Source organism: Pteropus alecto, unplaced genomic scaffold (assembly GCF_000325575.1).
Source record: "Pteropus alecto unplaced genomic scaffold, ASM32557v1 scaffold146, whole genome shotgun sequence".
NCBI lineage: Eukaryota > Metazoa > Chordata > Mammalia > Chiroptera > Pteropodidae > Pteropus > Pteropus alecto.
Genome location: NW_006442107.1, coordinates 21,997,365 through 22,011,620, shown reverse-complemented (window position 1 = coordinate 22,011,620; position 14,256 = coordinate 21,997,365). Strand labels below are relative to the sequence as shown.

At 38.7% G+C, this 14,256-nt stretch overlaps 1 protein-coding gene across 4 annotated transcripts in view; it reads right to left on the bottom strand.

The window, feature by feature from the left end:
• The window catches only part of ZNF521 (zinc finger protein 521), a 269,073-nt gene that overhangs the window by 144,848 nt on the left and 109,969 nt on the right, over positions 1 to 14,256 (bottom strand). For 3 of the 4 annotated variants that reach the window (XM_006920019.1, XM_015595663.1, XM_015595662.1), the window contains one exon: positions 7,485 to 10,837. In XM_006920019.1, the coding sequence (XP_006920081.1) occupies positions 7,485 to 10,837 (3,353 nt within the window). Of the gene's footprint in view, positions 1 to 7,179; positions 7,260 to 7,484; positions 10,838 to 14,256 lie in introns of all 4 variants that reach the window. The other variant, XR_001517663.1, reaches the window with a different exon arrangement.

Here is a 14,256-nt window from a genome sequence, read left to right as displayed (position 1 = left end):
CACATATCTAGGCTGTTAATCTAGGAATACAAAATACATCTAATAGAAAATTACATCTATATTACGTGGGGAGTGGAACAATACAGGAATAAAAGATCTAGAAAGTTTTCAATTTTCTTTCATCATTAAAAATCATCTTGAGTAGATATTTATTAATCTTTACTTCAACACATTTTCAGCCACAATGTAAAATGCCTAAATAGAATTCTACCCTTACACAGAATGATTCCAAACATTTTTGGCCTAGTACTCAAAGGACAAATACCATGTGCAATTCAAGATTCATGGTTGTATACAAAAACATTCTTATTTTTGAATTCCATATGTTCTAAAATGACACTCTAACCATATGCGAAGCATCAGCAAAACATCCAGAACTGGAAAGAAGTACAGAAAATCTAGGGATGGCAGTGGCAGCAAACTGAATGTGTGGGGCAAGGATCAATACTAAGTAAGCATGGAACTAGGGACAAAGAATGAATACAAGGCAGCTGGTTCCATGTTCCACACCCTGATATTTATGCCAGGGGTCATTAACTCCCTGTTCTAGTACATTGTAGATGCCAAGCCAATATTGAACACAACAACAGTAAATCTGAAAGTAGACTAAACTTGGCAAAGCAATTCAGTCTATTTCAAGAACATCTTGAATCTTACAAATTTATTTGATCATATAAATTTTCTACTTAATTTGAAAATATTGTTTATTTAGAAGGGAACGTAACTCATTATTGCTTTTATAACTCAGCAAAACTTAGTATCAGCAATTTGAAATATAAAACTTTAAAGATTTTTTCAATCTCACATGGAAACTTTTATCATACAAAACAAAACAGAACTTGAGTAGGTTCTGAATGGGCACCATATCCATTTCCATTTTCAGTACAAGAACCATGAAGACTATTGGCTTTAACACACTTAAAATAGAACTGCATATTGAAGATGATTTTTGACTTGTTAGACACTTGAAAGCTCATAGCTTATTTTAATATTTTTAGATGAAATCTAACAAGCATCTATCTACTTTTGGGTAAACATCTATAGCTCTATGTATTAGTTACTAGATGTACCTGCATATACACCCAAAGACAGAATATACACTATTTTCGTCACTTTGAAATACTTATACTATGTTCATCTTAATCAATTAATATTTACTGAGCCATTATAAGTACGTTGGGTGTTCAGAGATGAGAAAGTGGAAGGAAATAAACAAGTAAACAAATAAGGACAACTTTTAAAGAAAATCCTAAAGAGAAAAACTGCAATAAGATTTCCAGAGAAGGCCCGTCTGACAGATGAGAAAGAGCCAGTGGTGCAGAGAGGCTGGTTTGAAGGAGCAGCCACCCAGGTGAGGAAGCAGCATGTGTGAAGGCTTGGAAGCTGACCTCGCTCAAGAGACCTGGAGGCCAGGAGGCCGGGAGGCTAGGCGCAGTGCATGCGGAAGAGCCACCCTGGACAAGGTGAGAGCAGCCAGCCACAGCCACTCTGTGCATAGCCTCATAAACTGATGAAAGGTTAGGATTTTATTTCAGTCAAATGGGAAGCTACTGAATAATTTTAAGTGACTTCATGTAATGTACATGTCTACAAGTTTCCATCCAACTGTACCATGAAGAATGAATTAGAAGCAGGCAGAAGATGAAGGAATGGGATCCAGTAGAAAGCTACTTCAGTATCCAGAAAATAAATGATTCTGGTGTAGACCACAATGATAGCTTTGGGGATGGGAAGAAGTGAATAGAAAGAAGTGAATGCGAGACTTCTTGGAGGTGGAATTAAAGTACTTATTAAAAGATTAGATTTGGGAAGTGAGGGAAAGGCAGGAATCAGGAATGATTCCCAGATTTCTTGCTTGAATAACTGGGTGTTGGGTGGTTCCCTTTACAAAAATGATGGAAGTCTAGGAAAAAACATAGACATCAGGAGAGGGAATCAAGATCTTAGTTCATATACATTACGCTTCAGAAATGTAAGAGATACAAATGGTAACTCGACCTGGAACAAAAAGGATAGCTAGGCTAGAAATATAAATTTTAGAATTATTGCATAGAAATAGTTACAGCCATGTGAATAGATGAGTTGCCTGCGGAGAGAGTAGACAGAGAAGAAAAAGAGGGCCAAGGATGAGCTTCGAAGAATTCCTGTACTTTCAGAACAGGCGAAGGAGGGAAAATACCTCATAAGGCAGAAGCAAAAAGAAAAGTAAGAGGGAGTACCATGAAGTCAGAGAAGTGCATGTCAGGGAAAGGACTGTCCACTCTGCCTAGTGCTGTAGACATGATGAAGACAGAAAGACTTTCTTTGGAAACCTGGAGACCACTGACGATCTTGGTAGGAGCAATTACAACTTCCTTGGGAAAGCAGATCTTGACATTAAGTGGGATAATAATAGCAGACTATTATGTGTTCACCATATCTATGACAAAATTTCAATGACAATGAAATAGCATTTGAGTCCAAATGTAGCAAAAGTATGAATAGTGATCCCATAGTTAACACACTCGGAAGAATAACACACATTTATTCAACACCTTCTAGGTTCCAGTCACTGTGTCAAGTGTCTTGTATGAAAAGAGAAAGATGGCCAGCTGTCCTGCCATGCTGCCATGTATGGAAAAAAGGCTCTGGACCACCAGCCAGGCACAGCTCCATGACACCCATCCACAAAAGCATTATCATAGGTATTTAGGAATATGAGATTGAGTAAATTCTTGCCCCAAAGAATTCATGGGAATAAAAGAGAATTGTAAAGAGATAATTATGAAACAATGAAAGTTTTTATATAATATTTATGACATATTGTATACATAGGGCATTCAAAGGGAAGAGTGACGTTTATGGTGGGAATTTAGAGTTTATGGTGGGAACCTTTCTAGAGTAGCTGATCTCCAAAAGAAGGGAAAGTTGGACAGCCTGTTGGAAGATAGAGGGCAGCTAGAAGTAGACAGATTATTGGGGTAAAAGTGACAGGACAGGCTTAGTGAGACACAGAGTCACTATGTCCTGTGTGGATTAATTAAAGTACTTCTGACTACAGAATATGGTGTAAGGAAAGAAGGGAAAAATTTATCAGGGGCCAGAACCTGAAGAGTCTCAAATTTATCTTTAGAATTATTAGGTCATCTAATAGAGATGGAGGTGCAGATCACTTAAAATGTTTCAAATAGGGAGGGTCATGCTATTCAGATTTGGATTTAAGATAGATTGCTCTGGCAGCTATGTGGAGGTGGATTCAAAATGATAAGACTAGAGTCCTAGGGAACAATTAGGAGGATGCTTCAGTAGTTTAGTGAAAGATAACCAGAGATTAAACTTAAAATGTGGTAAGGGGAATCAGAATAAGTGGCAATGTGGATGTAACTTATAGGAGTAGGCAGAGGAAGGAAAAGGCTATGGAACATTCAAAAAGATATGATTATAACCAGGAGAAAAGACAGAGGTTCAGTAAAGAGGTAATAGCCAATGGTGATAAGTAGTTAGTAAACTAAGTTCTCTTTTAAAAAGAAGGCACTGCATCAGTCAATTAGGTCAGTAGGGACCTTAAAGAAATCAGCTGCAGTAAAGTGATGGAAGCAGATCCCTTGCTGTGGGTGGAGGAAGTGAGTGATAAGGGAACATAAGACACCAATAACAAGAGGATTTTATTAAAAGGAGACTTTAGCTGGAGGAAAGTGCCAGTGGAATTATGAAGAGCTAGAACCTAAACTTAGAGACCTGGATCCTCAGAGCTTCTTGTCTACCACTTACTGTGTCATCTTAGATTTCAATTTACCTGAGCCTGTTTTGTTGTCTGTAAAACAAGGTAGCTTAATCAGATGATCTCCACTGTCCCTGCTAGTTCTGCTTCTGTGGCACTGTACGTGCATCCAGCAATATGAATATCACTGGTAACCGCTGCAAGAGCAACTTCAATTAACTTGTAGGGATGGTGTAAATTAAAATGCGAGTAAATATTTCCTCAGAAAAACCTGGCTAGGTAGGGTCCTGGAGAAACAGCTTCCAATATCATCATGAGACAACATTCTGAGGTCCAGATGAGGCAACACCTAACCAGAGAGGCATGCCAGTGTTATCGAACTCCAGAAAATAATCTAGCATTTATACAACACATAGTAAATGTCAGTAACTCTTGCAAGGTTCTTCGTATGTGGAAAAGCTAGATGGCCAGTGTTCTTCCTGTCTCATATTATCTCTACGATTATTAATCATTGTATGTTATGTACAAATTTATAACATACTCAACATTTGAGGGGCAAAGGAAAATGAATAGGTTTCCCTCAAGATTTTATCCAAAACAAAGTCTTCATAGCAAATGTGGATTAACAATCATAGGACTTGGGCACAAAGAAACGTTTTTCACAAATTCAGAAAGTATTATGCAGAAGAAATATGGTTCAAACTCAGATCTTATGTCTTCGATTCCAAATCCCTCATTACATGACAGCTACCTAATGTTATTCTTCTTTAAGTGTCATGTGCCTCGTCTTTCAGCCATCTCTTGAATTGTATGGGTTTATATAGTACTTACTCTTCCCTAGATTATATCTAAATCATTTTACATAGGCAATCTAGTCTCGACCAAATAACATACTTTTTGGTCTTTGAAAGATGCATTCCAGTGTCTACCAATACACACGTGTGATCATAAATCATAGTCCAAAAAAATCTAATCTTGTTCTTGACAAAATCTATGTATCCGGGTTTCATTATCTCCTGTGGTCTTCTTTTCTCTTCAGAAGTCTCAATCCTCAGCAAGAAGAAGAGATGAAAATATCACCTATATCACTAAGAACTTCGATTCTTACCTAACACATCTAAGTCAATAGACACACACGTCATACTTCTTTTTGTGATAAAATTTATTCCCATACGGCATACCTGTCTTTTGGCAAAGATTTAACATAATAACTTTTCTTTTACCTACGCTGGTGAAAAAAATTACATAGTCCTAATAATGAGAAGTCACAGAAGCTTAATTTGGCTAACAAAGAATGAGAATAAATTAATAGTTATTATATGTCTTTTTCTTACTGACACATTATTTTAGGCTTCTTTTTGTATAACTTTACATATGTTTAAATAACATTTTATGTCAAGTCCAAATAATATGGTCTACTGTACATTTTTAACTATAGAGAGTATCAGAAAGAAAATGGGCACATAAAATTTCATGACAAAAGTATAATGAAAAAAATGGTAACAATGACGAAAAATTTGAACGAATTAGTGAATTTTTGAAGCACAAATGAAATATGTATGGTTGAATCCTACTATCTGGCAAATTAAGGGTATTGCTACAAGCTCTTATTAGTTTGAATAAGGAGAAATGTTGCGTAGAGAGACTTTTTTTTTTTTACCCTCAGTAACTGTTTTAAAAACACTTAAAATTAAAAAGTACTTTAAAAATACTTTATATATTATTCTATGGATGTGCAGTATGTAGTTAAACTTTATAATTATCATTTGGATTTTATGTATAATTAAAACTTGACCATCCCTTAAAGGTTAATACTCCTAATCGACTCTAACCAAATTAATGTGTACAGACTATTCAAATGTCTTCCTTCACCTTTAAAATTTCTCACTTCTAATGATATATAACATATAAAACAATCTAGAAATATCAGAAAATATAAACCATGAACAGATAAGCAAAAACTGGCATGTGCCTTTCCATAAACAATTGACTAAAGAAACAAGAGCTTGGTTTTGCTTAATTTAAATGCATAGATACCATCACAGTCACAATCACAATCACACACATACACACACTCATCTTAAATCATGTTTATATAGTATTTTAACATAAAAACTCTATATGTTAAGCATAGCAAATTTTTTTAAAAGAGCAGTTTTCTGCATCAATGTTTTGAAAGAATTCTTGTTCAAATGCATTTTAAAAAATTAAACATCTGAGAGATAATTGGAAAAGTCTGACTATGGACTTCTTATAGATGATAGTACTAATTTATTTAATTTCCTTAGCCGACTTAGTTAATTGCCTTGGCTAATGACATTATGGTTAACTAGAAAAATGTCCTTATTCATAGAAGATATATCTGCAACTTACTTTCATGTGGCTCTTTTATAAAAACAATTGCAATGAGAGAGAAATGTGACAAAATATTCAAATCTGGTAAATCTGTGATATATAGATGCACAAACACACACACACATGTTCATTTTTTATAAGTATAAAAATTTTTGAAATTAAAAGTTGGAAAAAAAATCATTTCATGATTACAACTACCAATGTTTATTTCAAAAGAAACTATTTGATCTAACACATGAGCTATGAACTATCATCAAAACTATGTTCTTCCAGCTGTCCTCATCAGTTCAAAAGGATTTCATTTCTTTAAATGAGAAAAAGGTGCAAATTTACTTGAGGAGGAGAGAAGGGAAAGCAGCTTCAAAGTCTGAGACTTTGCCTGTCATACAGATGCCACATTTCATGAGGATGGATTCTGTATTAGTCTTCTCAGCTCTCCCCTACCAGTTGACTGATGGCTATCTGCAGTGAATTGCAGGGGGGCCTCCAAGAGGGTATGAGTGCAAAGACAAGATAAGGAAAATGCAGTGACCCCAAACTGAAGGGAGATGGATCTCCCTGGGGTTTTCATTTGGATGGATCTCCAGATAGGGGCAGGTAGGGAAGTGAAAAGCGCTATTAGAAACCAGGTGATAAAGCATAAAGAAATTATAATAAAATGAGCCATCCTCCGCTCAGCTTCAGAGAATGAGGAGTTGTAGAATTAGTTCATTGTAAATGAACCTGTTTTTTTGTATTCATTGTAGCAAAGAAGACATGAAACAACTCTTAAACTGAGGGGAAAAAAATCCACATTGATTTTGAAACCCAAGCCCAGAGAGAGAGTGAAGATGCAGGGATAGTGCCTTTAAAAGGAATACTGGGCATGTAGTGCTTAATAAACGTAGCAGGTTTTAAAAAATCCTGTTGTGAAAAAATATTGTCCTCGTTACCCAGAAGACAAAGAAAAACAGTGAGTGTTGACAACATGGTATTTAAAAGCCACCTCTACCCAATTAGTTATCCACAAATATATACATTCTTTTTAATTTACTCTACGCCAGCATGTTAGCTAACAGTATCTTACTTTTATGTCATTATCTCTCTACCATACACACAAGTCATAGCTGGGGATTTCAACTTGCGGTGAAGCTATGCTGAGATTCCAGATCTCAGTGGTGTTGGCATGAGCGCTGATCTCTTCAGTCACAGAGAAGACAATATCCTAGGGAGACTGGAATTAGTCCTATTTTGCACCATTCAAGCCAAAATGCTGCTTATCAAGAAGCAAGTAATTGCTAGCTAATGGCTATGGGGGGAAAAACACACTGCACTTCAATCTAAGCTTCTCCTGGCACATGACAATAAATAAAGCTGAGGAAAGTGTAAACATAAAGTGGGGACAGTTTCTGGAGGAGGTTAAATAGCAAACATTAAAAAGGCAAGTTACCTCATCTGACTGGGAGGGACTGATTCTGGGCATTGGCGAGACTTGTGGAGTTTTCAACTGTGTGCTGTTGCTATCTGGCACGAGCTCTCGGTGGACCGTTTGGATGTGGTTCTGTAGTTCACTTTCAGACTCAAACTTAACGTTGCAGCTAGAGCAGCGAGTCTTCAGTCCCCCTGCCTTGCCTTTACCCTCAATGGCACTCAGACTCTCATTCTGGCCCAAGCCTGGTCTATTTGTGCCGGGAGCGATGTTGATGCCTGGGCTACTGCTCTTAGTGAGATTCACACAGCCAGCACACAGACCATATGGCAGGCCATTGATGTCAAGTTTCACCAGGTCTTGCTTGGAACGGAATTCTTTCAGGCAAGATGCGCACTTGTACAGTTTCTGGACGTGTTGGCCACGCCCCGTGGTCTGGACTGCGGACCCATTCCCTGTTTTTTGCATATGGAATGTCCCATGAATTTTGAGTTCTAAGGTAGAGGTCACTGTCTGCATGCAGACCACGCAGCGAAATCCCGTCAGGGAATTCCTCAAGTCAGGATGCATTTGGCAATGCTCTAAAAACTCCTCCTCACTCTGGAGAGGCATCTTGCAAATCCGGCAGTTTCCAGTATCGAGACTCTTACTATGTGTGACTTTGTGTTCAGTAAGTGTTAAGAGGGAGGGAAACCGCTCTCCACAGATAGGGCACATGTAGTGTTTGACAGGGCCTAAGTGCGTCTGCATGTGTTCACGGAGGCCATTTTCAGAGAAGAAGGTTCGCGAGCACACGTTGCACTTGTAATTCCCTTTAATGAGCTCAGCTTTCTTCTTCACGATGGCACTCTCTCCGGGTCTGATGTTGTGATCTCGGAGCTGATGGTTCTGCAGCAGAGTTTCCATGGTGTAGGCGGCCCCACAAATGTCACACCCGTACATCGGCTCCGAGGTATCCACATCTTCTTCGCTCCCATCGTGACTGTTGTGGGACTCCTGGCTATTGGCCAGCAAGGTCTGCAGCTCCACCTCCTCCTTCTGCACTTGCTCGGAAGCTCCGTTTGTTCCACAGTTGGGAGTCTTGGTTTCAAACACGCAATGCTTTTCCCGCAGGTGTTTCTCCAGCAAAATGATCGCGTGGAAGGCTTTGCTGCAGAACTTGCAGTTGTACTTCTTGCTGTGAGTGGTGATGTGGCACTGAAGCTCCACCTCGGTGCCAAAAGACTCACCACAGAAAATGCACTTGTGTACCTTCCCTTGATTCTCCAGGTGGTTGTGTTTCACATGGAGCTGCAAGTCAGTCTCATTGCGGAAGTCCCAGTTGCAAGAGGTGCACCTGTAGACTTTCTTTTCGTTACTGTGCTTCACAGCCAAGTGGAGTTGAATAGAGACTTTTGAGTCAAAAACTTCTTGGCAGAGGGTGCAGCGGAAGAAGACAAAGGTGTGCATGTCCAGCAGGTGTTTCTGAAGGTCATCCACTGATGTGAACTGCTTATCACAACTCTCGCAGATGTAATATGTTGAGGTGATCATAAAATGAATGGTGACGTGCTTCAGCAAGGATTCTTGGTTGGGGAATTCCTTGTTGCACTGAGGACAGGTCAGTTTTGGAAGCACAGTGTCGAGATGAGTTTTTAGGTGAGTCTGAAAGCTGTCTAGGGACGTGTATTTAGCACCACACTGATTACAGATATATTCTCCTGCCGGACGTGCGGGTGCACCTCCCACTGCCTGCATCATCTTCAGAGATGTCTGCTCTATGGCCACAGGAGACAGTGGGCTCAAGGCCCTGGATTTCTTCCCATTATGAATATAATTCAGGGCCAAGGGAATGTTTTTATGATTCTCTTTGATATGTTTGTTCAGTTTAAGAACGCTGTTGAATATTGGAGAATTCGTACAATAGGAACAAGAATAGACTTCTACTACTGGTTCTTTTGGAGTCCCAAGCACTGGAGACCCAAATCGGGAGCCACTGAGGTCGCAATGAACCTGTCTTATATGCTCTTCGAGGGAAGAGTCAGTGAGAAACCCCATGTAGCAATGGGGACAAAAGAATGCATTGCTATCCTTCGCTGCAGGGTTTGCAAATCCGTGAGAACATCGGATGTGTTCCTGAAGAGTGTTGAGGTCGTTGACAACTTCAGAGCAGAAGTTGCACTGGTAGACTATGGCAGGCATGGCAGAAACAATCAGACCTGGGTCCTGAGCTTCATGCACTTGCTTAAGATGTTCATTTAGGTTATAGAGTGAGGGCAACACCTCCAAGCAATACTGACAAATATGGGCCTGTTCTGGCTTATCTAAATGCATAGTTTTCAGGTGAATCTGCAGAACCGCTAGACTCGAAAATAACTGCTTGTTGCAGTAAATACAGCTGTAGGTAACTTTTGCTTGTTTACTTGAGGCAACAGTCATATCAGGGGTTTGCTGAGCAGCCCTCTTCCTCCCTCGACTCTTTGGGATTGGCGGGGCAGCTTCCACCATTGTCGAACTGTCCACTGAAAGGTTGGAATCTGGAGTCGTGCTGGACACAGAGGTGTAACCCACTGTGACCAGGGAGGGGCTGTTGCTGTGATTGCACGACTCCGGTTGCTGGTGACTATCCATGTGGCTATACAGTTCCTCGACTGTGTGGAAACTCTCGGAACAAATGCTGCAAGAATTCTTCTTCTCCCCGCCATGCATCTGCTCCATGTGGTTCATAAGGGAGGTCTCTTCTACAAAGAGCTCATGGCAGTAGACACACTGGAGGGCCGCTCGGTCCTCATTTGGGGAGCATTCGGGGTGGCACTCCGCAATGTGCTTCTGGAGGTCTTCCGGGAAGTCAAAGCCTTCCTCACACTGACTGCACTTCTGAGTGTCCTTCATCTTCCAGTCCTCCATCCTGGAACCAGACTGGGAACCGTCCTTGTTCCTCTCGTGAACCTGCATGTGCCCGTGTAAAGAACTAGAGGACAGGAACCCACGGCGACAAATGGCACATTTATATGGCTTGTTGGACGTGTGAGTCTTTAAGTGGATCTTCAAGTGATCACTTCTGGAGAATGCAGCATCACATTCACTGCAGTGGTACTTCTTGTCCCCTGTGTGGAGTTTGATATGGCGATCTCGGCTCCGCTTGTGTTTGAACAGCCTACTGCAATAAGTGCATTTGAAAGGCAGTTTGTCGCTGTGACTCTGTTCATGGTGCTTTAGGTAGCTGAGGCGGCTAAACGACTTGTCACAGAATTGGCATGGATATGGGAGTCCAGGGCCACCTTCTTCCTCTCCAAAATCACAACCTTCTCCATGGCTAGGAGAAGTCTGGTCCTTGCTAGAAGGTGAAGAAGCTGGCCAAGAGCAAGTGGGATCATCTTCAACATCCACCCCATCTGCAATGAGAAGAGATGGAACATTTCACTTTACCAGTTGAGAATTCAAGAACAAGTTTACCATTTCAACAAGCATATACAATTGGACCATCTAGAAACATTCGGGAAAAAAAAAGGAGAGAATATTTGAACACTTGAACACTTTCACGCCTGAGCTTTTATTCTATATCTACTTTTTACTGGGCTGTAAAATATACAAAGATATTAAATAGTTCTATGTCTAAATTACCCTTTCATTACTTTTTATCATTCTTCCTTAGAAGCAAGGTATATATTACACATTGACAATTTTATTAAAATGCAGATTTTAATATATTTAATGTTTCTTTTGTATTCATTCTAAAATGATTTGCATATTACGTGATCATCTGAAGAACCAAATGAAAAAGGGAAATATTACAGGAATTATTTAAAATTAATGCAGTCAGCCCAGATGTCTAATATTTAATAAAAAATTCCCTCTGCATTTTGCTTGTTTTTATATAAAAAGGAAATTCTGAAGACCAAAATCTTTTATGGGGTTCTTATTGATACAGAACTTATTGCTTTCCGCAAAAAAATATTAAAAAGTAAGCACATGAAAGAAGACAGAAAACACAATAATAATTATGTCTTGTGTAATGAAAGACAACCAGGATTTCTTCAATAACTGAAAGAGTCGAATACTATAGGCCAGAAAAATGGGTTATTAAATGTTAGAAGGGTACTGTTAGATATTACATGTAGCTAGGATCAGCCAGGATCAAGAAAAAATGAGAGTTTCACAAGGGCCAGATTGTAATAGTGTATTTTGTTTGGAAAGTTCAAAAGGTGGCCCACCATTTCTTCCTTTTGCAAAAGCTTCAGCAGCATGAACTTCCTTAGCCAAACAGGACCTGCACTTTGAGGTGAGCAAAGACAAAGCAACTTGTGAAAAACTGGAAACAGGAAAAGTGATAAATGATTATGGTAAATGCTGAAAGATTTATGAGTAACGAAGAGAAGACAAACAAGACTGAAAGCCAGATCTAACCTTAGCAAGTTATCCATAAAGTAACACTACCTTATATTAGGTGGGTTTTTAACTGTGTTCTTAACAAATGTGCACTCTTCCTTCTGTTGCTTTCCTAACATCCAAGCAGAAAATAAGACCTCAAATAGGTTAGGAAGCCTCTTTTTTGCTTTTCAAAACAATTTATCATTCAAGATCAGAAGGAATTGTAAAAGTTTTCACTCTCCAAAAGAACAAGGTTTTCCATACAGGCAAGTAAAAAGACCATGGAGCTGGTGGGGATAGTGACTATATTAAAACAATAGATCCAATTAGAATATTATTAGCATAGTCTAAGAATATTCAAGTAGAATATAATCAAATAAGTGTTTAAATTCTTCAAAGCTAAAGTTCACTAGCAAGCCACATTATCAACATAAAAGTAGACACTGGCAAGCATTATGTAAACAAATTCCGTGTCTGCTTTCTTTAAGGTAACAAGATTTTACTAGATTATCAACCTCTTGCTTATCCACAGGAAACAGATGAGGATCATTCCTTTCCTGCATCTAGAAACTGATGACAACACCATCTCACTATCAATGCCAGATGGCAACCATCTAACTCTGAGAAAACAACCAAACACTATTCCTGGATTCTTGCCCATTGCAACAAAGCTTTGCAATACAAGGTGGAAACCGCATGATTTTGCAGCCTCATTTATACGAGTCTATGACCCAACATGTTTCCAGAATAAGAAGCAGTCTGATAATTTTGAGTGTGATTTAAATTTAAAGGTGTATTAAAAAGAACATATGCAGATGAACTTACCATCTAACATATAGAAAAACAATTTTAAAAACTAAAAAAAAAAACCTCTCAATGATGATTCTAGCTTTCCCCTTAAAAAACCATGTCAACCAAAGCTAAAACAAACCAGAGTTTTATATTTCCCCTAATTGAAAAAAGTACTGTTTGTTAAATTTTCTCAGTATTCTAGATAAAATTCTACCACATTTCACATTTATCTTTTAGGATTACATCCTGTTGTTTCACTTAAAAATATTTTCAAACACATCATCTCAGTTGCACAGTTAGAGAAAACAGTGAATCAGAATTTGTCATGCATCTAGACTAAAAGAAAATAATTATTGAGCTTGAAAATTTAGCAAGTGAATTTATTATCAAACTGCAGTCTGTGTCCAGGCATTATATATTATTATACAAATGTACAGAGAATTATAGAGCAATAGACCATTATAAATAGTGTGCAATTCCTGACACCATGCTTAAATCAGGCTCTTGTCTGTGGGCCTGCCTGACTGTACCTATTATATAACTGTTCTCTTAAGCTTGTAAATTTCAACTACATGTCAAGTGAGTTGAGGGTTAGGATCAACTTTTTACTCAAACCAGGATTCAAGTGAGTTGGAAGCTTCCTCTTCTCTCTCTCCTGTTCCTATTACTTAGTTTGGGGGTGGGGAGGACAAAAAAGGAATGATAATCACAGATGACATGTCTTTGTAACTGAAATACATGGAAATCGCCTACAGAATTCATAAGGCTTAGGCTGGGAAATGAAGTAGACTGAGCAGAATTGAAAAGTTCAAGCAGGGAATGCTATTTTTAGAAAAATAAATAAAGGTATCATGAAAGGCTGATTTCTGTTTTAAAATACAAATTGTAAAAATCTGATTTGCTAGTTCTATAATTGGACCTATTCTCCCATGAACATACAAGGAACTCACTGACAAAATTCCCAGTCAGGCCGGTCCATGCTCTAAGGGTATCGGACTCTCTCAAGACTTTTGTGGTGGCGATATTGTTGCCAGCATTCTCTGAGGTCCACATAAGTCCTTGAAAGCTACCCATCCCCATTAACTTAAGCTTTTTAGCAGTCACAACGCAAGCTCTGTTTAAATGGCTAATATAGATTTAAACAATTTCAAGTTCTTTTTTCATTCAGGAGAAACTATGGAGGATTCTTTCAACTCTGGTTTCTGAATCAACTTGAACTTTTTTTCTCTTTGGCACTCAATAAGTGCTACTTACAGGAATGTCTTTCTGGGTTATGGCAAGTTCTGCATTTTGATGTGAAGAACTTAACGTGTCCATGTTAAATTTTAATTTTTGGAGTCAGTCATTTCACACTAGCTGACTCTCAGAGAACTATAGCTCTTATAGCAGGAAGAAAAAAAAAGAAAAGAAAAAAGGAAAAAGAACTTTGCTGGAAACTAGCTCATGGCCTAAAAGTCTATTTAAAGATGCAAATGTGTGTGTATAGTTAGTGCAGATGTTTTTCTACAGCAACTGTACTTGCTGAGTTTCACCATTTCCATAAAGCACATTAAAACAAGTGTGTGAACACTCCGAGATGAAAGTCTCAAACACTCCTGAGACTTTCAGTGGAAAGTAGAGCCGCCTGACTTTTCTCCAAGCAGACAGGAAT